General features: G+C 42.6%; 1 protein-coding gene across 4 annotated transcripts in view; it reads right to left on the bottom strand.

Annotated features, from left to right (window-relative positions):
* LOC149203968 (endo-1,3;1,4-beta-D-glucanase-like) overlaps window positions 1-27,754 on the bottom strand; it is a 450,756-nt gene that overhangs the window by 140,483 nt on the left and 282,519 nt on the right. For 3 of the 4 annotated variants that reach the window (XM_089403636.1, XM_089403638.1, XM_089403635.1), the window contains exons 3-6: window positions 17,187-17,322; window positions 16,800-16,890; window positions 16,473-16,562; window positions 16,169-16,269 (exon numbers count right to left, since the gene is read on the bottom strand). In XM_089403636.1, coding sequence (XP_089259762.1) covers window positions 16,169-16,269; window positions 16,473-16,562; window positions 16,800-16,890; window positions 17,187-17,322 — 418 coding nt within the window. Of the gene's footprint in view, window positions 1-8,352; window positions 8,476-16,168; window positions 16,270-16,472; window positions 16,563-16,799; window positions 16,891-17,186; window positions 17,323-27,754 lie in introns of those variants that run through there. The other variant, XM_089403637.1, reaches the window with a different exon arrangement.

Raw genomic sequence — 27,754 nt, 5'->3', positions numbered from 1 at the left:
GGGAAAACCGGTGCAGCAACTCTGAGGGTTTATTATTATGCAGGAGAAATATCTGAATACAAATCTAGGATGCTCATCTAGCAATCCTTTACAGAGAAAATACTGGTGGAAAATATGAGTGAGTTTTACCTCACTTCACCTGACAGAATTTCGGCTGATTCGGCACAAGACTGGATAACCCCGGCTATTTTTGCGTTGGCTCTACATCTGCCCTATGTCAACTTCTCTGCCCTCTGCGTCAGCTCTCCCGGCTGTTACGGCAATTCTCGACAGTTTTGGTTGTTCCGATAGTTCTAGATTCTGCATGATAGGCAAGGTTTCTATGTCAGCTCTCCTAGCTACTGCGCTACATTTGTGTCAGCTCTCCTGGCTGTTCCGGTAATTCCCAGCAGTTCCGGCTGTTTTGACAGTTCTGGATTCTGCATGACAAGCAGCTTCTCTACGTCAGCTCTCCCGGCTACTGCATTGCCTCTCTGCAAGCTCTCTCTGCCTCTCTGTTTTGTATTTTCAGGAAAGTCCTCTCGGATTTTCTCTGCCCCTCAGCTGCAAGATCTCCCCAATCGATTTTCCTCTTGAGAACTTCTCACCTTAGAAAATCGATTTCCTCAATCTATCTGTGTGTGTTTTTCCAAATGAACCCCAAGCCTCCATTTTATACTTTTCCTGTTGAGTCTTCAATGGCCGAGATTAAGTCTCTAATCAACGACTAAGATTAAAACATGACTTGATCCACCTTCTAGATCATTCTCACCCATATTTTGATTAATACCCATTAATATTTTAATTTCCCTAAGTTTAGACTTAAGAACTCTATTAAAAATATTAATTATTTTAATAAAATACAATCTGGGTGGAATTTCACCAAACGGTTTATGGGTTTTTTAGAACTCATGTGCCTTAGCCTCTCCACCAATTTTCACGGTTGAGCACTTCCAATGCTACCAAAAACTAACACAGAGGATAGAAAGAGCATCTCGAGGTGCTACTTCAGCTTGGGATCAACTATGATTTCCTTATTTAGCAGGAAGCAGACTTTTGTCACACTCAGTACAACAGAGGCGGAGTATATCGTAGCCAATGTCGTAAGACATGAAGCAGTGTGGATTCGAAAGCTACTTTCAGGGCTATTTGATCAAGTTGAAGCACATTGAGGTCAAATATCACTTCATCTGAGACATGGTGCAGAAGGAAGCAAGTTAGGTCTAGTACATATCCACAGACGAGCAAATTGCAAAATTTTCAACAAGCCTCTGTAAAGAGCAAGGTTTATATACTTCAAAGACAAGATTGGCATGATGAAGAATGTCTCCCTCTTTGAGAGGGAGCGTTGATGTCTTTACAAGATCAGGTAGACCATCTTCTGAGAATCCAAAGGACCTAAATGGGTCATGCTAATTTGACCAGGGGAGATGTATACATTCGCCTGAGAAGCCAAACGAACTTGGCTAGGTCATTTGGCCAGGGGTGATTGGCCCAAGGTAATTGCAGCATTAGATAGATTTTCTCTTGAGAAGTTAGGACTTGGCAGGGAAGCTAATTTGACTAGAGGAGATAGTGAAATTCACTTGAGAAGCCATAAAAGACTTTGGATGGGTTATGCTGATTTGGCCAGGGGTGAATGGTCCAAGGGAAAATCCTCTCCTGAGAAGCCAGACGGACTTGGCTAGGCCATGATGATTCGACCAAAGGAGATTGATATATTTGTCTAAGAAGTCATGAAGGACTTTGTTTAGGCCATGTTGATTTGACCAGGGGTGAATGGCCCAAGATACTCACATTGCCTACTCCAGCATGGAGTGATCTATAGACGTGCATGTGAGGAGTCCTGTTGCTTCCACCAAGATGGAGTGATCCATAGATGTGCATACATCAACATAGAAAGCACATGAATTTTTTCTTCAAGAAGGAGAAATTTAATCTAAAGAGAAATATGTCTGCAGCTAAGGAGAATACCTCCCTCACTAAAAGAGAGTGCTGATTTTTTGTAGCAACAGGAGGTATTCCTACATGCTAAAGAGGTCTCCAAGTTGACCTAAGAAAATCAAAATAAAATTTTATTTTTGGAGTGCAAGTCTACTCGAAAAATTAAGTCAGCCTAGCCAAGTGGAGGGGTGTGTCCCTTGGCTTATTTTAGCCCATTCGACAATTAGAAATACATGATGTGACATTTCATTTTTATCACCAAGCGAGTTTTTCTTCATCTTTCTAAGGGCAGCAAGGAGTCGCAAGCAAGCATAAGGAGGCTGAGTTAGATGGCAGCAAGAGAGAAGGTCGAAGTAAGAGAGGAGGTCGCAGGGGCCGCAAGCCATAGGAGTCGTAGGTTGTAGGGCCGCAGGGCCTGATGCAGACTTTGAAGAGGACAAGTTGAAGCCTGCTGGATGCTGAAGGTGGTCATGGTTTGACTAGTATTTTTTGACTTGGATATCGACACATTTCTAGACAAACTAGATTTGTAAACCTTGTTGAAGAATAATTTCTCCTAAAAGAAAAGTTGTTGGGTTTTCTCCCAAGGTTGGTTTCCTAGGGTAAAAATATTGTCTCTATTATGCATGGTTGTATTTCTATGATCTTTACTGTTTCCACTGCATTTACTATTGAGATTTTCTGTGTATAATTGCTCAACGATGTTGAAGTTTCTAAATCTACTTAGTTAGAAACCCTCCATGCACTTTATCTGATTTATTCCTACCTACTTGTTATGTTACTTAACAAGTTATTTACAATGTAAATATTGAGAATAAACACTAGTGCATGCTCAACATATTACAGATCAACAACTGAAGGAAACATAAACAATCACACCAAATGACACCATTATTTTTGAACCAATGTCCTCGGAAAAACCCAATGTGGGAAAACCGGTGCAGCTATCTAAGGGTTTTCTTATTAAGCAATATCAGAGTACAATCTGGGTGCCGAAACTGGCCTATCCAACAGAGAATTTCCTTGGCAGTAATACCTCTCAATTTGAGACAAATTTCCCGGCTGAAACCTTGGATAATCCTTCCGGTAGCTCCTCAGCTACAATCTGCCCCAGAAACCCCAACGTCAGCCTTCCTAGACTGCGTCAGCCCCTCCTTGCCCAGCGCTGGCCCTGTGTCACCCCGGATGGGTCTGTGTCAGCCTTCTGGCCCTCTGCATCAGCAATGTTGGCCTCTCTGAAGCTCTGCGTAGTTCTCAGCTACCTCTGTGTGGCCCTGCGTGAGCTCTGGCTGCTACTGCGTCACTCTCCTCGGCTACTGTGCGGCTCTCCCGACACTATCTCTGCCTCTCTGTCTCTCTGTACTCAATGCCCCTCAGCTGCAACTCTGATCACTGATTCTATCTCTTAGCAAACCCCGCTCTAGAGAATAGAATAACTGATCACTCTGGTGTATTCTCCAAGTGACCCTCAAGCCTCCTCTTATACTTTTCTCGTTGACATACCAACGGCCGAGATTAAGTCCCTATTCAACGACTAAGATTAGATTTGGCTTGATCCATGTCTTTTGGACCATTCTAACACAGTTTCATATTAGTTCACATTAATATTTTAATTTCCCTAAGTTTAGACTTAGGGACTCCATTAAAAATATTAATTATTTTAATATCTCCTAAACTGTTTAGAATCTGCCCAAACCCTTTCTGGGCATTGGAGATCTCATGTGCCCCAACCTCTCCACCAAATTTCGTGGCTAGAACACATCTGATTCTACCCCAAATCAACACTCCCTCTTAGCGAGGACTGTGCTCTAGCAATACTCCTCACTGAGTATCACCCTGATCATCCGACATCGGTCCCTGTGCTGATGCTACGCCTGCTGCCCAACATCCTCTGCACTGTTGCATCCTGTACTGCTACCCATGGCCCTACCACTGCCACTGCTGCATCTGTATTGCAACTCCCTCTGCATCTGTGTTGCTGCTAGTCCTTTCTCCGAACACTACATCCACACTGCAACTCCTCTTATCATGTTGCATCGTGCTGCCCACTGCTACACTGCAACTCAGTTACTGAGAAGTAAGTAATTGATCTCCCAACTCTGACCTCTCTGTTGGGCTAGAGATCCTCCTGATGCTGAAGCTCCCTCTGTCGTTGACAAGTGCTCCCTCTCTAACCTCTGCGCTGCTGCAACAACTCCCTGCATCTCGCACCGTTGCACACCTCTCTATGCCATCCTGCACTGGTGCAACACTCCCGTGCCTCTCGCACTGTTGCAACCTGCTAGCCTCGCGCTGTCTTGGGACTCCTGCACTGTAGCTCTCTCTGTCGCTTCATCTGCATCCATCTCTACCCACATCAGCCAGTCCTGCTACTCCTCTTCGGGGCTCCCGTAGCAAGGTCTAATCCAAGAGGCTGGGTACCTCGAGGATCCTGCCCCTCATCGCCTGTAGTCCGCCTGACTACAACTCGATGTCTCCCCACTTCTTCTCAAGTGGCGCGTGTGCACTCATGGCACAGTCATCGTCTGTCAACACTTCCTTCTCTGCCCTTGCTGGTGCTGCCTTAGTCTCGGAAGACTCTCCCTTACTCTTCTTCCTTGGACACTGGGTCACATAATGACCCAGCTCCCCATAGTGGAAGCACTTGATCTTGGAGAGATCCTTCTTCTTCCGCTTTTCCTGCTTTCCCTCAGATGCTAGGGCAACATCTTCCTCCTCCTGCTTGACTTTGATCCCCTTGCTGCTGCTACCCGTCTTCGACTGTCGTCTGATCTCTTCTTGGCGAAGAGCAACCCACATCTCATCCCAAGGTGGAAGTGTCCCTCTGCCCAGTATACTCTGGACAAATACCTCCTAGTCTTCTGAGACTGCATTCAAGGCTGTCCTCACCATCAATTCCTGATTCGGCGTGGCTTCTATAGCAGTCAACTGATCTCGGATCTCATTCAGTCCTCCGAGGAAGGTGTCAATCGGTTCTCCCTTCTTCATCTGATACAACCTCAACTGATTCTCAAGTAACATTCTTCTCTGCACAGAAGTATGCTGGTACAATTTCTTGAGGGCCTCCCACATCTCATATGCTGTTTCCTTCTCGGCAATGTGTGGTACTACATGGTCCTTGACCCCGTCAAGGATGATGCTCTTGGCCCTCGCCATTGCCTCCTCGTACTTGTCATTATCATTGGGGTCGACTGGGATAGCTATAACCTTCAAGGCGAAGTTCTTGACACGATTTCTGTCAAGTACGGATAAGATTCTGGCCTTCCAGACTGCGAAGTTCGACGCTCTGTCTACCCTGTCCTGGTCTCTTACTCCATGTAGTGCCATGATGCTCTTCTACTTCCCTCCTGGAAGTTCTCTGTTCGACTCCTCCGAGTCTCTACTTCCCGTCTGGAAGTTCTCTTATAGACTCCCTCTAAGTCCCGATTTCCCTCCTAGAAATCCTCCTCCGATGTCGAGATGCCCTCTACTTTGATCGTTTGTGCAACCGCACCACTGATCCAGGTTTCTTAGCTAGAAACCCTCGGTAGCAACTCCCTCCTCCTTGGCCTTGCCCTGTCAGGTACTGTTCTGACTACAATACCTCACCAGCTCCACTCTGCAATATTCCCACAACCTTCTAAACCCTACCAACCTGAAGGTGAGAGCTCCTAGGCTCTGCGCAATCCCGACACTAGCACCACGGCCTCGTCAGCCCTCCTAGCTTTTGCGTGGCTCTGCGTGAGGCTGCCTTTGCTTTCCTTAGCCTTTGCGCTGCCTCTTCTCGGCTCACCCTTGATGATGCAGGCACTGTGTCACCCTTCCCTTGTTGTTGCTCTACTAGAAACAACTTCTGTCACCTCGGGACAACTGTTTTCTGCTGCTATTGCTCCGCTCGGCTGATGTCCTTAGTCCTCCTATGATCTGCAATCACGCTCTCATACCATGTTGAAGTTTCTAAATCTACTTAGTTAGAAACCCTCCATGCACTTTATCTGATTTATTCCTACCTACTTGTTCCGTTACTTGACAAGTTATTTACAATGTAAACACTGAAAATAAACACTAGTGCATGCTCAACATATTACAGATCAACAACTGAAGGAAACATAAACAATCACACCAAATGACACTGTTATTTTTGGACCAATGTCCTTGGAAAAACCCAATGTGGGAAAACCGATGCAGCTATCTGAGGGTTTTCTTATAAAGCAATATCAGAGTACAATCTGGGTGCCGAAACTAGCCTACGCAACAGAGGATTTCCTTGGCAGTAATACCTCTCAATTTGAGATAAATTTCCCAGCTGAAACCCCGGATAATCCTTCCAGAAGCTCCTCAGCTACAATCTGCCCTAGAAACCCCAGCGTCAGCCTTCTTGGACTGCATCAGCCCCTCTCTGCCCAGCACTGGCCCTGCGTCACCATGGATGGGTCTGCGTCAGCCTTAGGAGGCCCTGCGTCAGCCTTCTGGCCTTCTGCGTCAGCAACGCTAGCCTCTCTGAAGCTCTGCGCGGATCCCGGCTACCTCTGTGTGGCCCTGCGTGAGCTCTGGCTGCTACTGCGTCACTCTCCTCGGCTACTGCGTTGCTCTTCCGACACTATCTCTGTCTGTTTGTCTCTCTGTACTCAATGCCCCTCAGCTGCAACTCCGATCACTGATTCTATCTCTCTTAGAAAACCCCGCTCTAGAGAATAGAATGACTGATCACTCTGGTGTATTCTCCAAGTAACCCTCAAGCCTCCTCTTATACTTTCTAGTTGACATATCAACGACCGAGATTAAGTCCCTAATCAACGGCTAAGATTAGATCTGGCTTGATCCATGTCTTTTGGACCATTCTAACACAGTGTCATATTAATTCACATTAATATTTTAATTTCCCTAAGTTTAGACTTGGGGACTCCATTAAAAATATTAATTATTTTAATATCTCCTGAACTGTTTAGAATCTACCCAAACCCTTTCTGGATATTGTAGATCTCATGTGCCCCAACCTCTCCACCAAATTTCGTGTCTAGAGCACATCCGATGCTACCCCAAATCAACAAATGATATCAGTGGCATCAGAAAAATTGTTTTAATATCATTAGGTAGTAATTATTAGATCATAAAATTGGTTTCTATTGTGCATCTTGTAGAAAATTCAACATTATTTTCACTTGTAAATCCTTAAAAAAACATAAAAACTGATAAAAAATTACATTTTTGGTTGGGATAAATTTAGTAGACCAAAATCCATATGTCACATATCATCTTTGAGTTGTTTTGGCTGCTAACATTCGTTGTTAAAAACCTACACTATTTTTATGCAGAACATCAAACATATAAAGAACACCTCGAACCCATTGACTCTATATAAGGCACTGGACATAAACTGGAGTTGTTGGGGGGTATTTAGGGATTCCTCCCTTGGATTTTTAGGGGGTGTTGGACCTGAATAGCGGGAGCTTGGGCCGAGGTGACAGTGGGTCTCTTCCTTGTGTGTACCTGGCTAGCAAGGCTGCCACGACCTTAGTAACTCTACTTAAAAAGATCGGTGCAGTTGTAGCATGACTTTTTTAAGACTTTAGTGGCCATTTAGAGTCTTTATGTTGATGTATTTTTTATTCAAATATGGATTGCACTTGGTGCTATTTTAGTTATATGCACTAGTATGATTGAATTTGTATCATCATCAAGTAAAACTGTAAATATTTTAGCTTCTAAAATCTAAAGAGATTTGAGTCTTCATCTATAACAATGTTGAAAAAAATAGCATCCAGATAAAATAGGCAAGGGTTCGGAAAATGAAAAAACCATAAAAATCATAAATAAATTAGTGAAAATCGGCAAACACTGACAAAATTAAAAAAAAATGACTTAAAAAAATGACAGCAAAGAAATATCATCTAAATGATAAGATCAACAAAGAATTAAAGATTATAGAAGAGATAAGCGAGTGATAGGTCAACTTTAGGTTTTTAATGGCCGAAAATGCATGTAACAGAAATAAATATCTAGATGACAACCCTATTTTGAGGGGTAAAACACTCAACTAATGCTAGATTTTCCCTTCTTAATTTATTAAATGAAATTCCTACCAATAGAGCAATAACATATAGATGTAAAATTGCTATAAAATTTGGATTTAGACCAAACCCTAACACACTTACCAAGAAATAAAGAAAAGAGAAAATTTAATTGGGCAATGGAGTCTCTTAGGGAAATGGAATCAATTAGGACAAGGTCAATGATGGAAGGACTTGGATAGAGAGGGTGGAAGCCTAATTTGCTTCTCTTAGAAATCCTAGCAACTTCTTTCATGAGAGATTTAAAGTCAAAGGATGCATGAAAACAAGTTCCTTTGATGGATTCTTGAGTTCATGAAAAATATTGCACTTTTTAATATGGCACAAGACAAACCCTTCAGAAAATAGCATGCAAAATGGATGAAGATAGCATTAAACTTACACAATTTGAATAAGAACCACTTCCTCAATCCAAAAGAGAGTCTCTCCATGTAAAATATTCTCCCCAAGTCATTTTGCACCAATATTTATCCATTGCGTCCAAGAGAGAAAGAGAAAAAATCTGGTGTGCACTCAATCAAGAGAAGAGAGATGAGTGTGTGTGATGATGATCAAATAAAAATGACTTCCCTCTATTTATATGAGGGCAACCAAGTCATTTTTCACTAATATACAATGAAAAATCCCTAAGAGTTTGCTTGAAGCATTCAACAAGGCTAATAGGTCACAAGCCAACCTAAAGATAGCTTTACAAATGCTAAATCATGGTAATAATGTCCTAAATACTCCACAAGTGTGGGAGGAAAGGCTCTCCAACACGAAAAATCCTCCAAAATGGGCATCTCCATCAAGCAAGTGACAGAGTAGGTCCAACATGTTGAAGAAAGTGTAACTAGGTTCGGTCTTCATGACATTGTAATTATGATTTATAAGAAAATGAATTTATTATGCCTTGCTGCATGGGTTTCATGAGCAAGAGGTTTATTTATTAGCAGCTCCCATTGAGAGCCTTAGGATAAGTCAAAGAGTCAATGTCATGTATTAAGAAGCTCTTCTTGAGCATGAGAAAAATATGAGTCTATAGAAATGACAAGTAACCCTCCAACACAAGCACAATCCTCCAAGACAAACACAAGAAGAAGTCTTCAAGCTAAACGATGAAAAAGAACAGTCATGTTGGCCTCAATACATCTATAACTGTCAAGTCGGCTCATAAAAGGAGACACACAAGTTTAGTGTACGTGTTGGCTTGTTTATGGAGACATAACAACTATAAATAGGCGGGTAAAGTTCAGATTCCAGAATTACAGTCATACTTTTTCGGATAGCTCTGAAACTTTGGTCAAGTACAGTACCTCTGAAATCTCGGTGATAATTACAGTGACATACTCGGACACCTCTCTGAATTCTCGGTCAAGTTTAGGGTTACAAGAATATCGGATGAAGGAGCTGTACAATACCTCGGTTACGACTCTATGGTTTTCGGATGAGTGTGACAGGGGTATACATATTACAGTCCCACACAGTCTCAGCATAATCATGATAACAAGTCAGTAATCCTACAGTGATATATTCTCGGCATAGCCATGACAAGTAAGATCTCAGTGAATACAAGACTTGAGTGCAATCATGATAAACACAGTCACATTCTCAGTCAAGTTGCAGACATGATACTATCATGGTTATGATCTCGGTGAAGGCTATGATGAGACAGTCATGATCTCGATGGATCAAAAGGCAGCTCTCCAACACATATCTCAACATGGAGATCTAGTTGATGAAGACCTCGGTGAAGGGACAACAAAGATGTTATAGTGGCAATGAAGTGGTGCAATAATAGTGCAGCAATGATGGGGAGCTCAGCATTGACAAAGAAAGAGGATTGGTGTCTTGGTCTTGGAGTGGTCTAATAGGTCAAGGGTAATGGTCTTGGTATTTGTCAAGTGGAATCTCTATAAGAAGAATTTTGTGTGGGTTTTCCTCTCCAAGAGGAGAGGTTTTGGCCCTGACAGAATGCCAACATCTTGTGTTCTTGTCTCTTTGTTTTGGTAGCTATTTGATGAACTAAAGAAGAGTCAAGACATACTCTAATAACAATAAGTGAAGATTGGTATAAGAAGAAAAATTGAAAACACCTCACAAATAGTTATCATGCTAAGAAGAATCACATTAACTACATTTTCCCTACACTCTTCAACATGGTATCAAAGCTAAGGTGCTAAAGTCAAAGGAAGGGCAGCAAAAGAGACATACAAGGATCAGTCTTCAAGAAGGGCATCAAAGCAAGTTGAAGAGCTTTGTCAAGATTAAAGGATCAAGTCTACAACATGCAGTCTACAACAGCAAGAACTTATGTCTCCACTACCATCATTCAAAGACCACCAAGACTCTCATCAAGATATCTACAAAGCTATGAAACTCAAAGGACCTCAAAATAAAGATCTCATCATCTTGGAAAAGATTGAAACAACCCTGACCTACTCTACAAAAGAAGGCAAAACATATTGAAGGCAAGAAGGCATTGTTGTCCTCAAGGTTATAATCAAGCAAGGATCATTCCTTATCCGAGAAGAAGATCATCCAAGAAAGCAGCAAATCATCCCTATCAAAAAGGAGCAACCTTTTCTATTAAGAAAAGGCTTTCTCATTCAAACGAAGATCATTCAAGAAGAAGCCATCATATATCTTCTTCAACCATCATCAAAGCAATCAAGGTGAAGATTTCATCTTCACATGACAAGTAAGTATCTTTTCATTCTATGATCAAATTTGGTTAAATGACTTCATGAATTGGAAGGACATCTATAGGTTGATGGGTCATCAAAATTCCTTGCTTGAAGAAGAAGGATAGAAATAGTCCTCTAAGTAGCTGGAGTCATTAAACATATCAAAAGGTCTCCTCTGAATTTATGGAAAGGGATACTTATGAAAGATCGCCTCACATTGCAATATTGGAGACATCAAAGTAATAAAGATGATAAACTCATTCTCTGAATGTGCAATGAAGAAGGTCACATGAAATCTGATCTACATGAAAGTAAAGGATATGAAAGGATGTAGGATATCTTCATAAGGTCTCATCTACAATATCTAGGAAGGAATATAACCACCAATGATCTATAATGCACTAACATATAATCAAGGTAACAAATATCCATGGGATAAGAAATTTACCTCACTCTACAACTTATGGTCTCTATGCTAAATAGAGAAAGACAAGTTGATGGAAAAAGTATTGAAGGTTAAAAGAACTTAACCATGTGTGGAAAGGAAAGGCAAGGTTGGTCCTCAAGCAAGACAAAATAAATATAGCTAAGATTCAATGCTATGGAAAGATTTTGGAAGCTCATATCACCAGATGGATGGAGGAAGCTGAAGAAAAGGGCCAAGAAAAGAGCGAGTAACAAATCTCTCCTGTGAGTAAGATGGTATCCCTCACAAAACGGTCCTATCATAAGCTTTTGTTATAAGATATGACAATGATGATAAGATGCATCATGGCATCATGGAAGCATTAGAAACAAGAGCTCGTGACATCACCATGGGAATCATGAAGAACAAAATCCATGACAGACAAAACATGAAGGATATAGCTCTTGGGAACCTCAGTGGACATTGAAGGAAAGAGTCATCTAGGACAAGGCTCATCATACATCAAGTCAAAAAGGAAACATCTGCCAGTTGGGGATATACAAGATCCTCAAAATTCTCTGATGGAATCCTCATCGGAGGGTTCACTAATCTAGAGAGGAAGCAAGTGTTTCAACAAGAATTCCAACTTATGGAATCCATGAGATGATGATGTGATGACATGAAGCAGATCAAGGGATTGAAGATCTTTTCAATCAAGGAAGCTGCTGGAAGAAGCCTCGATGACCTGAAGGTAAAATAAGGTATGTATGCTTGTGTTTAATATTATAATGTCATGTCATATGGTTGTAGGTAACATGGATCATTGCTTCTATCTTAAGAAGCATGATCAAGAAGAAAAAGAATCTCCTCCTCTGAAAGGATGCAGGAAGGCATAAGTCACACTAGATGAAATCAACATAATATGTCCTCATATGAAGTATGAGGTGGTTGACTACAATGAAGAAACTTTGATTGAAAACTATTGGGAATGAAATGTGTGAGGAAGGAAGAGATAGTGAGATATGCAACCCTGATGAAGGCGATCAACATCCAAAAGACTGAGAAGACTTGACTAAGAAATCTCCCGAAAAGATATGAAGACTGTGATGGAAAAGATGAAGACCCTTGACAATGGATATCTTTGTGAGATGTGTCAACATGTATGCAGGATGTTGATACCTACAGGAAGATGCCATGATGAAGAGCCATCTCGTAAGGTATGATTGGATTTAATATGATGTTTTGATTTCTTGAATAATATCTGGATAATGCAGGGTTACTCAGACAAGAGTTGTAAATACAAGTACAACTAGCATTCATGTGGTGGATGGAAGAAGCATGATGAGAAAGAAGTAGTCATTTAACAAAGGTTCCAGATATGAAGAAGGCCACTTTCCATGAAGAAAGGAATGACATGATGAACTAAGGAGGAAAGTGATCGATGGCTATTGCCCTACAAGGAAGAAGCTCAATTGATTTTCATGACATCAAGGAGAGAAGTTGATCAAGCAGCTGAAGGACCCACGAAGAAGAAGTTGTTGATGTATAGAAGAGTCCCTAGCTAAGAGGGAGCTCTGACAAGTCCCTGATCAAGAGGGAGCTTGGATTGGATCACCCTTGATTAAAAAGGAGTGACAGTTGTGTTTTTCTATTTCATGTGTCATGCACTAGACCAGGACTAACAGTCGTAAGTCTAGGTGAAGGCCATGAAGAGAAATGTAGACACATGATATCCTCCCTAGTTGAGAGGGAGAGATAGACACAACATTCTTGTCTTCACTTTGGAAGAAAGAATGGAGGATTGGGTAATCATCTGGCATCCGATGCTCTTTGAGGATGTGTAGGGCATCCAAGACAAGAGTAGGAAAGAGGACCGATATTCTTTGAGGGATGGGAACCCAAGATAAGAATAGTCCTAGAAGGTCATACTCAGTGAACACCCGGGTGGGTATGTACCTTGAGAGACAATGATGAAGGTGTCTATAGTCATTGGTCTCGCCAACATTGTGCTTTGATTTGATGAGAGATAGAGCTGCTAGTCAAGGCCTTGCTGTGGAAACAATGTTGGTTACTATGATGCTATACAGATGGGTTACCAATCCGATTCTTCTTATGAGAAATTCTTCAGATTGAGAATAACCAAGTACCATCATGAATACCTCCCTAGTTAAGACTCAAGAGCGAGTGTTGAAGAAGGTGTAACTAGGTTTGGTCTTCATGACATTGTAATTATGATTTATAAGAAAATGAATTTATTATGCCTTGCTGCATGGGTTTCATGAGCAAGGGGTTTATTTATTAGTAGCTCCCATTGAGAGCCTTGGGATAAGTCAAAGAGTCAATGTCATGTATTAAGAAGCTCTTCTCGAGTATGAGAAAAATATGAGTCTATAGAAATGACAAGTAGCCCTCCAAGACAAGGACAATCCTAGATATCATTTTTTTTGGGATTCAACTGCGTTAAGTAAGTCATTCATGTATGACCATTTCCATGAGAGGTAGTCGTAAGTGACTAATTTCTCATGATTTGAATAGTTCACTTAGCACTCATTGCGTCGGGTGATGCTCACAGGGGTGAAGAAGTGGGATTGAAACTGGTGAAATAAATCACATAGCGTCAATCATCACTTCCGGGGCTTGCACCCGGTAACCAAGACTTCCCGGGAGGTCACCCATCCCAGATCGACTCTGAGATGCAATGAGTGCTAAGTGAACTATTCAAATCATGAGAAATTAGTCACTTACGACTACCTCTCATGGAAATGGTCATACATGAATGACTTACTTAACACAGTTGAATCCCAAAAAAAAAATGATATCTAAGGACAATCCTCTAAGACAAGCACAAGAAGAAGTCTTCAAGCTAAATGATGAAAAAGAAAAGTTAGGTCGGCCTCAATACATATATAACTGTCAAGTCGGCTCATAAAAGGAGACACACCGGTTCAGTGTACATGTCGGTTTATTTATGGAGACATAACAACTATAAATAGGCGGGTAAAGTTCAGAATTACTGTCATACTTTTTCGGATAGCTCTGAAACTTCGGTCAAGTACAGTACCTCTGAAATCTCAGTCATAATTACAGTGACATACTTGGACACCTCTCTGAAGTCTCGGTCAAGTTCGGGGTTATAGGAATATCGGATGAAGGAGCTGTACAGTACCTCGGTTAGGAGAAGAACTCTATGGTTTTCGGATGAGTATGACAGGGGTATACAGTCCCACACAATCTCGGCATAATCATGATAAGAAGTCAGTAATCCTACAGTGATATATTCTCGGCATAGCCATGACAAGTAAGATCTCGGTGAATACAAGACTTCAGTGCAATCATGATAAACACAGTCACATTCTCGGTCAAGGTGCAGACATGATACTATCATGGTTATGATCTCGGTGAAGGCTATGATGAGACAATCGTGATCTCGATGGATCAAAAGGCAGCTCTCCAACACATATCTCAACATGGAGATCTAGTTGATGAAGACCTTGGTGAAGGGACAGCAAAGATGTTACAGCAGTAATGAAGTGGTGCAGTAATGGTGCAGCAATGATGAGGAGCTCAGCATTGACAAAGAAAGAGGATAGGTGTCTTGGTCTTGGAGTGACTTAATAGGTCAAGGGTCATGGTCTTGGTATTCGTCAATTGGAATCTCTATAAGAAGAATTTTGTGCGGGTTTTCCTCTCCAAGAGGTAGAGGTTTTGGCCCTGGCAGAATGCCAACATCTTGTGTTCTTGTCTCTTTGTTTTGGTAGCTATTTCATGAACTAAAGAATACACACTCTAATAATAATAAGTGAAGATTGGTATAAGAAGAAAATTTGAAAGCACCTCACAAATAGTTATCATGCTAAGAAGAATCACATTAACTACATTTGCCCTAGATTCTTCAACACAACAGTGCTCCTCACTCCAAGGGACGTCATCAAAGTGCATGGGTACATCTCCAAGTAACATCTCCTCCACTAAGATGTCATCATCAAGAAGGCTCTTATGTGGTTACCAGAACTCTATGGATGTGTTCTGTCTCTGCTTGACATTTTGTGTGGCTGTTACATACATATTAGATCTATCTGATAAATTCTTGTGGTTTGGTGGTTTTATCATGTTTGCTTGACCTTTTTGCAAGTTCTATTCATCACCTCAACTCCATAGCCCAAGGACAAGGCACTAGGTCTTGCTTGGATTCCCATTCTATATCTAAAAAGACTCAAAATATTATCATTCTGCAGATCTGATTTTGATATCAGCATTTAGAGGAAAGGGTCTGTAGTCTTATTAGGGATTCTCCCCTTGTCCCAAAGGAGATACGGCCTAATATGAGGAGGACAATCACCGAGGGGTCAATCGGTGATGTCATCAAGTTGCCCCAGGGTTCATACTTAATGTCTGGACTTTCAATATCTTTGAACACAGATTTTAGAGGTAACACGAGGGATGGTTGATGTCATCAAGTTGCCCTAGGGTTCATACTCAATGTCTGGACTTTCTATATCTTTGAACACAGATTTTAGAGGTAACATTGTCCTCATGATCATAGCAAAAATTTCCTCCTTGGGAAAAATGAAATCAACACATCCTCACCACTAAAGGAAACATAAATTCACTTGTTGAGTCTTTAAATATTCAAAATGAATCCAGAATTATTAAATAGCGCCCCATGTTGTCCACAAGGTTCACTTAAAGAGATGAAAACCAAGTTGGGAAATACGTCCATCAATTTGGAAAGAAAACAAATGCTATGCCATTAAAGCCTATTAACGATTTCAGTTCTTTGAAAACACCAAGTTGTCTGTTATAACTAACTTTCCAGAATTATTCAAAAACATTAGCTGCATTTCCCAAGTATTTTGAAACAAGCTTTCAGCACTTTTATAATGATATGACTTTGACCTTTTCAGGAAATTACATGACCACATAAATGATATCAATGCTGGTAAATTGCCTTCTCTTTTGAATGAGAGTAGATAAAAAAAATTAGCTGACATATAAAATTGGCACAGTTCTATTAACGAGTTCTCATTTGCTTCACCATTGAACTTGAAACAGAACTTGGCAATAATAGGAACATATAAATTTGCATGCACTAAACAACCCAGCAATTGAGCCAATTCAAGTACCTCTGGTTTTGCAGACAAAATTGCTCCAAATTGCTGTACAAGTTCAGGTGGACTGAATTGGTCAATTTCAGCCCCCAATATTGCAAGTGGTGCTTCAACCACTGGTGCAAATCATAAACCCATTTGTTAATTTTTAAAGCCTTATTTGAAGTTTAAGAACAAAAATAAACTAAGGATATCTAACTGCACCTGTAAAAGATGACAAAACAATAACAGATGGGCAAGCTAATGCCCATGTAGTAGTGTACACTAAAGACTTGACTCAGTTTATAGAGAGACATTTCAATGAGCTCTATATTGATACCTTTCAAATCATCAACTGTTAAAAATGATGGATGTAACAACACTCCTGCTTTCAGAACTTCTCCCTTAGCTAGCTCCACTACCACTTTGGCTGCCATTATGATTAACAGTAGTGTTAGTGTTCTTCAGTAGAGTTACCACACCCATGTCCATATCTATGTCTGCTTGAATGCATTCTAAAGAACAATGTCTAATTTCAAGCATCAAGCATCTTATAAGTGCACTTATACAAAGGCTCTATGTGCATGCATAGTCCACCATGATGTAAGAAATCCAGTCTAATTTTTATAATCACTATACAGAGGTACGCAATGGAATCAGTTCTCACCTCCCCAGCAAAAGCCAGCTGCACCAATAGCAGATATGCCTCTGCTTTTCAAAACCTCAATAACTTTGGTGGAGTCCTCAAATCCCTTGGCCTAAAGAAGCATAAAAGTGGCTAATCAAAAATGGCGTTCCAATTTTTGTAAACAGTGCAGTGAATCTAAGATATTGCAAGATTATAAATGAGCAACAAGAGTATCTTGTAATTCAAGAACCTAATTTGAGCCACTTGACATATTACCAAAGAATGTATCTTACAATAAGACAGGTACCCATTTCAAATGCCAACATTTAAGATCGCATTGCAACAGGGAATGCTGCTGGATCAGTGAGAGATAAAGTAATATTCTCTATACAAGCATACAAATAAAGGAAAGGAAAAAAGCATTACTGTCTCATGACGTTTTAGCCAATCTTGAATCTCAGCAAAAAGATTGTCACCATTGCCTAGTATGAATGGATCCCCATAAAAGAAGTCGGGAACAACGACAAAGTACCCAGCCGCTGCTACTTTGTCAGCAAGCTTCCTATGGCCACATTTAAACACTGTTCAGAATATTTAACATATCAAAGTGTCTTATATAAGTTAAATTGACCCACAAGAAAGACTAGAAATCAAATTTTCCATATGAAGGTTTCCAACAATATCCACTAGTTTCTAGAAAGATGCATGTTTGTAATTGTCACATTACACACAAACAGGTTCGAATCACCACACTGAAGTTTTTTATTTGCTAAACATGTAAAAAAATTCTAAAGTCTGTAAAAGTTGCATTAACATTGAAATTTACTTGTGGATATTGATCAGAAATTATTGGAGAAAGAAAAATGCAAGAGACGAGATGTTTTCTCATTATAGAAGCCAGTATTTAACACATATTTGGGCATAATGTATGTAACTCCCAGAACATTCAGAAGTATGTCTTATCATCTACCAGAGTTAATTAACCATTTCACCTTATTTAACTAAACTAGCCTAAGTTGCATTCATATTTAATTTTACCTAGGACTAATATTTAATTATTTACATAAGTCACCATTAGTCATTATGTTTTATTAGCCCTCATTAATGATCCCTCGAAGAACAAATAAAGAGAGTTCACTCTGTTCTGCAGCTTCTCCCAGACAAAGTGATGATGAATCCCTACATGCTTTCTCTTCAACCAGAAAATTGGACTTTTCAAAGGGCTGTGGGGGAGTGCCCCCCCCCCCCCAATCCACTCCCGAAGTGCACTCTGATCAAGAGCACATCGAGAGTGACGCCAGGAGCACGCTCCCGAAATTCGCTCCTGCATGGAGCGACCCCGGGAGCATGCTCCCTAAAAAAAGTATACTCCCTGCCCTGTCGGGAGCGATCGCTCCCGCTCACAAGTTTTAAGGTCAGGGAGCGATCACTCCCACACGAAAAAAAATCACTCTCACGAAAGAAAAAAGAAAGATAGCGCACAGGTTTTTTTGGGAGGGAAGGGGCCAAAAGGATAAAAGGCCTCCTTCCCTCCCACAATGTATCATTGGCATGAGATTGATAGAGATTGAGAGGGCTTGAGGAGCTTGAGTTGAGGAAGATTGAGAGGGTTTGAGCTTGAGGAGCTTGAAGAGTTTGCAAGGGAGATTGAACACTGCCATTTGAGAGAGCTTGCAAGATTGAAGGCACCACCATTGGAGAGCCAAAGAAGAGGTAGGGTCTAATCCCATTGTTTTTTTTCCATGTAACATTTGTGTTTTCAATATGTTGAATGAAAGATGTTCTCTTCTCCTACTCTTTCCCAATTCCCATTCCTCCATTTTATTGCAGGCAAGAAACTATAACTCCACCAAATATGATGGGTATATGGCTTGGCATTCTCTTCTTGGTTCCTTTTTTTGTTATGATGTTGTTGGGGAGCAGAAGTGTTGGAATTTCTACGTCTAACCCATTATAAATTCTTCCTATACTATCTCGTTTATTTCACCTACTTGTAATTACTTAACAAGTTATTTAACCATATAAATACTGAAAATAAACACAAGTACAGTCTCAACCATCTACAGATCAACAACTGAAAGAAATAGACAAACACACAAGAGACACCGTTATTTGTGGACAATCGTCCCCGGAAAAACCCAACTTGGGAAAACCGGTGCAGTGGTTCTGAGGGTTTCATTATTAAGCAGCTTTTCTGAGTACAACTGGGTGCCAAACTGGCTCACCCTACAGAGAAATTAATCTGGCAGTAATACCTCTCTTCGGAAGCAAATATTTTGAAAGTCTGCTCCACGAAACTCTCTCCTGTTGAAATTTCTAAGTATTACCCGTTAGAAATTTTTCTGTATTCTCTGGTTTATTTCGCCTACTTGTCTAATTGCTAACAAGTTATTTAACCATATAAATACTGAAATAAACACAATATAGTCTCAACCATCTACAGATATACAGCTGAAAGAAATAGACAAAAACACAAGGGACACCATTATTTTTGGACAATCGTCCCCGGAAAAACCCAACTTGGGAAAACTGGTGCAGCAGTTCTGAGGGCTTTATTATTATGCAGCTTTTCTGAGTACAACTGGGTGCCAAACTGGCTCACCCTACAGAGAAAATAATATGGCAGTAATACCTCTCTTTGGAAGCAGATATTCTGAAAGTCTGCTCCACAAAACACTCTCCAACTTCTCTCTGAGGTACTGCATCAGCCCTCCTGGCCTCTAGGTAGCCTCTCTGGCCCTCTGCGTCACTTTTGCAGCCTCTGCTTCAAGCACACAAGCCCTTCTGGCCTCTGCACAGTCACTGCTGGCCTCTGTGTGGCTCCCTCTGGCTTTGCGTCTACCTTTCTGCCTCTGCGCTGGTCTCCCGACACTATCTCTGCCTCTCTCTACTATGCACTCACTGCCCCTCACTGCAACTGATCACTAGTCCGATTTCTCTTAGCAAACCCTACTCTAGAAAATCGAACCGACTAATCACTCTGGTGTATCTCCAACTGACCCTCAAGCCTCCTCTTATACTTTTTCTGTTGAGTCTTCAATGGCCGATATTACATCTCTAATCAACGACTAAGATTAGATTTGGCTTGATCCGTGTCTTTTTGAACCTTCTAACCCAGTATTATATTAATACCCATTAATATTTTTATTTTCCTAAGTTTAGACTTAGGAAACCATTAAAAATATTAATTATTTTAATATCTCCTTCACAGGGCAAAATTTCCCCAAACCATTTCTGGGTGTTAGAGATCTCATGTGCTTTAGCCTCTCCACCAATTTTCATGGCTAGAGCACATCCGATGCTACCCCAAATCAACACTCCCTCTTAGTGAGGAATGTGCTCTAGTAATACTCCATCACTGAGCATCACCCTGATCATCCAACACCGGTACCTATGTTGATGCTTAGCCTTCCTGCCCAACATCCTCTGCACTGCTGCATCTTATATTGGTGCCCATGGCTCTACCACTGCCACTGCTACATCTGTACGTCAGCTCCCTCTGCATCCGTGTTGCTGCTAGTCCTTCCTCCCAACACTGCATCTGCACTGCAGCCCTCTCTCATCATGTTGCATCGTGCTGCCCATAGCACTACCACTATTACTGTTGCACTGCAACTCTGTTACTGAGACGATGGTAACTGATCTACCCAACTACTGACATCCTTGTCAGGCTAGAAACCCTCCTGATGCTGAAGCTCTCTCTGCTGCTATGATGTGCTCCCTCTACTGCCTTTGCGCTACTGCAACACCTCTGTGCCTCTCGCACTGCTGCAAGCACCTCTGTGCCTGCCTGCACTGTTGCAACCTCCTCTGTGCTTCTCGCACTGCTGCAACCCTTTCTGCGTTGCCAGGGACTATTGCACTCTAGCACTCTTTGTCGCTTGTACCGACATCCGCCATCCTGCTACTGTCACTTCGGGGCTCCCGTAGCCGGATATGATCCAGGAGGTTGGGTACCTCAAGGATCCTGCCCCACATCTCCTGTAGTCCTCCTGACTACATCTCGATGTCACCCCACCTCTTTGTTTGAATTTCTAAGTCTGACACGTTAGAAACCCTTCATGCACTTTACTGATTTATTCCTACCTACTTGTTCTGTTAATTAACAAGTTATTTACCATGTAAATACTGGAAATAAATACAAATGCATGCTCAACACATTACTGATCATCAACTGAAGGAAATAGAAATAAGCAAACAAGTGACACCGTTGTTTTTGGACTAATGTCCCCGAAAAACCCAATGCGGGAAAATTGGTGCAGCTATCTGAGGGTTTGATTTATTAAGCAATTTCAGAATACAATCTGGTTGCCAAATCCGTCTCACCCAACAGAGAAAAATCTCGGCAGTAGCACCTCTCTACTCGGAAGCAGATATTCTGGCTGAAACCCCGGATAAACACTCTGGTAGCTCTATAGCTCCAATCTGCCCCACGAAACCCTAGTGTCAGCCTCTAGGGTCTCTCTGGCCCATTGTCACTCTGGCTTGGCCTGCATTAGCCCTCTAGCCCTCTGCGTCACCCATGCTGGCCGTCTGAGGCACTGCGCAGCACCTGGCTGCCTCTGCACGAGCCCTGGCTGGCTCTGCGTGAACCCTTGGCTGCTTCTGAATCCCTCTCTCCATCTATTGTGCTGATCCTCCCAATACTATCTCTGCCTCTCTGCTTCTGTATTCAATGCCCCTCAGCTGCAACTCTGATCACTCCTTTGATTTCCTCAGCAAGCCCGACCCCAGAAAATCGAATTCTTGATCAACTCGGTGTATTCTCCAAGTGACCCTCAAGCCCCCTCTTATACTTTTCTCATTTGACAATTCAACGACTGAGATTAAGTCCCTAATCAATAGCTAAGATTAGATCTGGCTTGATCCATGACTTTTGGACCCTTCTAACACAGTTTTATATTAATTCACATTAATATTTTATTTTCCCTAAGTTTAGACTTAGGGACTCCATTAAAAATATTAATTATTTTAATATCTCTCAAACTGTTTAGAATCTGCCCAAACCATTTCTGGGTATTGGAGATCTCCTATGCTTTAGCTTCTCCACCAATTTTCGTGGCTAGAGCACATCCGATGCTACCCAAAATCAACACTCCCTCTTAGCGAGGACTATGCTCTAGTAATACTCCTCACTGAGTATCACCCTAATCATCCGGCATCGGTCCCTGTGCTGATGCTAGGCCTGCTGCCCATCATCTGCACTACTGCATCCTGTACTGCTACCCATGGCCCTGCCACTGCCACTGCTGCATCCGTACTGCAACTCCCTCTGCATCTGTGTTGCTGCCCATGGCCCTGCCACTGCCACTGCTGCATCTGCACTGCAACCCCTCTCATCATGCTGCATCGTGCTACCCATAGCACTACCACTGCTAATACTAAAAAGTAAATAGCTGATCTCCCAACTCTGACATCTCCGTCAGGCTAGAAACACTCCTGATGTTGAAGCTCCCTCTGTCACTAACAAGTGCTCCCTCTCTGACCTCTGTGCTGCTACAACAACTCCATGCATCTCGCACCGTTGCACACCTCTCTGTGCCATCCTACACTGGTGCAACACTCCCGTGCCTCTCGCACTGTTGCAGCCTGCTAGCCTCGCGTTGTCTTGGGAATCCTACACTGTAGCTCCCTCTATCGCTCCATCCGCATCCGTCTCTACTAACATCTCCAGTACTGCTACTCCTCTTCAGGGCTCCCATAGCAAGGTCTAATCCAAGAGGCTGGGTACCTCGAGGATCCTGCCCCTCATCGCCTGTAGTCTTCCTGACTACAGCTCGATGTCTCCCCACTTCCGCTCAAGTGGTGTGTTTGCACTCATAGCACATAGAACAGAAAGGATCCTGGCCTTCCAGACGACAAAGTTGGATGCCTCATCCAACCTGTCCTGATCCCTAAGCCCATTCATGGCCATCTCTCTACTCTTCTTGTTGACTCCTCCGAGTCTCTCTACTTCCCGCCTGGAAGTTCTCTGTTCGACTCCTGCTAAGTCTACTTCCCGTCTGGAAGTTCTTTGTTCGACTCCTGTTGAGTCTACTTCCCGTCTGGAAGTTCTGTATTCGACTCCTGCTGAGTCTCTCTACTTCTTGCCTGGAAGTTCTCGGTTCGACTCCTACTGAGCCTCTCCACTTCCTGTCTAGAAGTTCTCGGTTCGATCCCTGCTAAGTCTCTCTACTTCCCGTCTGGAAGTTCTCAATTCGACTCCTGCTGAGTCTCTCTACTTCCCGTTTAGAAGTTCTCTTCTGGACTCCCTCTGAGTCTCGATTTCCACCTGGAAATCCTTCTACCAACGTCAAGTTGCCCCTCTCTGATCGTCTGTGCAACAGCAACACTGATCCAGATTCCTTGGCTAGAAATCCACCTCGGCAACAACTCCCTCTACCTTGGCCTTGCCCTGTTAGGTACTGTTCTAAATACTGTACCCCACCAGCTTCACTTTGCAACTTACCCATGGCCTCCTAAACCCCAGCAACCTCAAGGTTAGAGCTTCTAGGCTCTACGCAATCCCGGCACCAGCAAAATCCGCACCTCCTAGCCATTGGCGTCAATCCTTCCTGACTGAGAAATATGACCGAGCACTGCGTAGGTCGAGTCTGCTCCCCTCTGCCACTACGCTGATCCTCTTCCTAGTTCAAACTTGACCCCTTCCTTGCTGCTTCTCTGCTAGGAACAACTTCTGTCACTCGGGACAATTGTTTTCTGTTGCTGCTGCTCTGCTCGACTGATGTCCTCAGTTCTCCTGTGATCTACAACTACCCTCTGATACCATGTTGGAATTTCTAAGTCTGACACGTTAGAAACCCTTCATGCACTTTACTGATTTATTCCTACCTACTTGTTCTGTTAATTAACAAGTTATTTACCATGTAAATACTGGAAATAAATACAAATGCATGCTCAACACATTACAGATCATCAACTGAAGGAAATAGAAACAAGCACACAAGTGACACCATTGTTTTTGGACTAATGTCCCCGGAAAAACCCAATGTGGGAAAACCAGTGCAGTTATCTAAGGGTTTGATTTATTAAGTAGTTTCAGAATACAATCTGGGTGCCAAATCCAGTTCACCCAACAGAGAAAAATCTCGGCAGTAGCACCTCTCTACTCGGAAGCAGATATTCTAGCTGAAACCTCGGATAAAAAATCCGACAGCTCTACAGCTCCAATCCGCCCCATGAAACCCCAGCGTCAGCCTCTAGAGACTGCGTCAACCTCTCTCTGGCCCAGTGTCACTCTGGCTTGGCCTGCGTCAGCCTCTGGAGGCACTGCATCAGCCCTCTGGCCCTCTGCGTCACCCACGCTGGCCCTCTGAGGCAATGCGCAGCTCCTGGCTGCCTCTGCGTGAGCCCTGGCTGGCTCTATGTGAACCCTTAGCTGCTTCTGCGTCCCTCTCTCCGGCTACTGCGCTGATCCTTCCGGTACTATCTCTGCCTCTCTACTTCTGTATTCACTGCCCCTCAGCTGCAACTCTGATCACTCCTTCGATTTCCTCAGCAAGCCCAACCCCATAAAATCGAATTCTTGATCAACTCGGTGTATGCTCCAAGTGACCCTCAAGCCCCCTCTTATACTTTTCTCATTTGACAATTCAACGGTTGAGATTAAGTCCCTAATCAACGGCTAAGATTAGATTTGGCTTGATCCATGACTTTTGGACCCTTCTAACACAGTTTTATATTAATTCACATTAATATTTTATTTTCCCTAAGTTTAGACTTAGGGACTCCATTAAAAATATTAATTATTTTAATCTCTCAAACTGGTAAGAATCTGCCCAAACCATTTCTGGTTATTGGATACCTCATGTGCTTTAGCCTCTCCACCAATTTTCATGGATAGAACACATCCGATCCTACCCCAAATCAACACTCTTCTCTAGAGGTGCATGAGCACTCATGGCACAATTGTCATCATCCTCTAATTCCTTTTTCGCTGTCATTGGCGCTTCCTTGGAGTCAGACGCCTCTCCTTTATTCTTCTTCCTCGGACACTGGGTTGCATAATGGCCTAGCTCCCCACAGTTGAAGCACTTTATCTTGGAGAGGTCATTTTTTTCCTCTTCCCTTGCTACCTCGCAGATGCCAGAGTTGCATCCTCTTCCTTCTCTTTCTTGACCCGGGCTCCTTTGCCGCTACTTCCTGCCTTGGTCAGTCGTTTGATCTCTTCTTGGCGAAGAGCTGCCCACAGTTCTTCCCATCTTGGAAGAATCACTCTGCCCAAAATATTTTGGATGAATGTCTCCCACTCCTCAGAGACTGTGTTCAGGGCGGTCCACACCATTAATTCCTGATCCGGCGTGGCCCCTATGGAAGTCAGTTGGTCCCGAATCTCCTGCAACCCGCTGAGGAAGTGATTTACTTGCTCCCCTTTTTGCGTCTGATACGGTCGCAGCTGATTCTTCAGTAGCATCTTCCTCTGCACGAAAGTGCCCTGATACAATGTCATCAAGGTGTCCCACATCTCCTTTGCCGTATTCTTCTCAACAATATGTTGGAGTACATGATCCTTGACCCCATCAAGGATTATGCATTTTCCTTGGCCATCGCATCCTCATACTTTTCGTTATCAGCTGGGTCAATTGTGATACCCATGGTTCTCAAGGCGAAGGCCTTGATGCGATGTCTATCTAGAACAGACAGGATCCTGGCCTTCTAGATAACAAAGTTGGACGCCCCGTCCTGATCCCTCAGTCCATTCATGGCCATCTCTGCTCTTCTGTTCGACTCCTCCGAGTCTCTACTTCCCTCCTGGAAGTTCTCTCTTCGACTCCCTCTGAGTCTTTACTTCCTTCCTGGAAGCTCTCTGCTAGACTCCCTATGAGTCTCGATTTCCCTCTTGGAAATCCTTCTACCAACAGTGGAATCGCACCTCTCCGATCTCTTATGCTCCTGCAACACTGATCTGGATTCTTGGCTAGAAATCCGCCTAGGTAGCAACTCCCTCTAACTTGGTTCTATCCCATTAGGTATTGTTCTGTCTCGATAGCAGCAACACCCCACCAGCTTCACTCTCTACAATCTGCCCACAGCTTCCTGTGCCCCAGCAACTGAAGAAACTGAGCCTCTTGGCTCTGCGCAATCCCGGCAAGGCTGATTTGCTCCCCTGGCCAACTGCATCACTCCTACTTGGCTGAGTAGGATGACGTCACTCCTCATGAGCCTCTTCTGCCTTCCTCTGCCTCTGCGCTGGCCTCTCTCTGGCTCGAACTGATGACGCAGACCCTCTGCATCACCCCTTCTCTGTTTCTTTCTGTCTAGAAACAACTTTTGTCTCTCAAGACAGCTGTTTCTACTACAAATTCTCTGATTCAATTGGTGCCTTCAGCTCTCTTGTGATCTGCAACGCTCTGATACCATGTTGAAATTTCTAAGTATTACCTGTTAGAAATTTTTCTGTATTCTTTGGTTTATTTTGCCTACTTATTTAATTAATAACAAGTTATTTAACCATATAAATACTGAAATAAACACAATACAGTCTCAAGCATCTACAGATCTACAACTGAAAGAAATAGACAAACACACAAAGGACATCGTTATTTTTGGCCAATCGTCCCCAACAAAACCCAACTTGGGAAAATCGGTGCAGCAGTTCTGAGGGTTTTATTATTATGCAGATTTTCTGAGTACAACTCGGTGCCAAACTGGCTCACCCTACAAAGAAAATAATCTGGCAGTAATACCTCTCTTCGGAAGCAAATATTTTGAAAGTTTGCTCCATGAAACCCTCTCCAGCGCCTCGTTGAGGTACTGTATCAACCCTCTACGTCAGCCCTTTGAGGCTCTACGCAGCCTCTCTGGCCCTCTGCGTCACTTCTACAGCCTTTGCGTCAAGCACGCAGGCCCTTATGGCCTTTGCGCAGTCAATGCTGGCCTTTGCATGGCTCCCTTTAGCTTTGTGTCTGCCTCTCTGCCTCTCTGCTGGTCTCCCGGCACTATCTCTGCCTCTCTCTGCTATGCACTCACTACCCCTCGTTACAACTGATCACTGGTTCGATTTCTCTTAGCAAATCCCGCTCTAGAAAATTGAACTGAGTGATCACTTTGGTATATCTCCAACAGACTCTCAAGCCTCCTCTTATACCTTTTATGTTGAGTCTTCAACGGCCGAGATTACATCTCTAATCAATGACTAAGATTAGATTTGGCTTGATCCATGTCATTTAGAACCTTCTAACCTAGTTTTATATTAATACCCATTAATATTTTTATTTTCCTAAGTTTAGACTTAGGAACCCATTAAAAATATTAATTATTTTAATATCTCCTTCACAGGGCAGAATTTCCCCGAACCATTTCTGGGTCTTGGAGATCTCATGTGCTTTAGCATCTCCACCAATTTTCATGGCTAGAGCATATTCGATGCTACCCCAAATCAACATCTCCAACGTCTCTCTAAGGCTCAGCGTCAGCCCTTCTGGCCTCTATGTCAACCTGAAACCCTCTACATCAGCCCTCTGACCTTTTGTGCAGCCTCTCAGGCCCTCTGCGTCACTTTTGCAGCCTCTGCATCATTCACGCAGGTCCTCTGGCCCTCTGCACAATCACTCTGGCCTTTGCGTGGCTTCTGTTGGCTCTGCGTCTGCCTCTCTACCTCTGCGCTGGTCTTCTGGCATTATCTCTGCCTCTCTGCTATGCACTCACTGCGCTTCACTGTATCTCTGATCACTGGTTCGATTTCTCTTAGCAAACCCCGCTCTAGAAAATCGAACTGATTGATCGCTCTGGTGTGTCTCCAACTGACCCTCAAGCCTCCTCTTATACTTTTTTTTTTAGTCTTCAACAACCAAGATTACATCTCTAATCAATGGCCAAGATTAGATTTGGCTTGATCTATGTCATTTAGAACCTTCTAACCCAGATTTATATTAATACCCATTAATATTTTTATTTTCCTAAGTTTAGACTTAGGAACCCATTAAAAATATTAATTATTTTAATATCTCCTTCACCGGGTAGAATTTCCCCAGACCATTTCTGGGTCTTGGAGA

The sequence above is a fragment of the Pinus tabuliformis genome, chromosome 2_1 (assembly GCF_031772625.1).
Source record: "Pinus tabuliformis cultivar Carrire ecotype Pingquan chromosome 2_1, CPIR1, whole genome shotgun sequence".
NCBI lineage: Eukaryota > Viridiplantae > Streptophyta > Pinopsida > Pinales > Pinaceae > Pinus > Pinus tabuliformis.
This window is presented reverse-complemented; position numbering and strand designations above follow the sequence as displayed.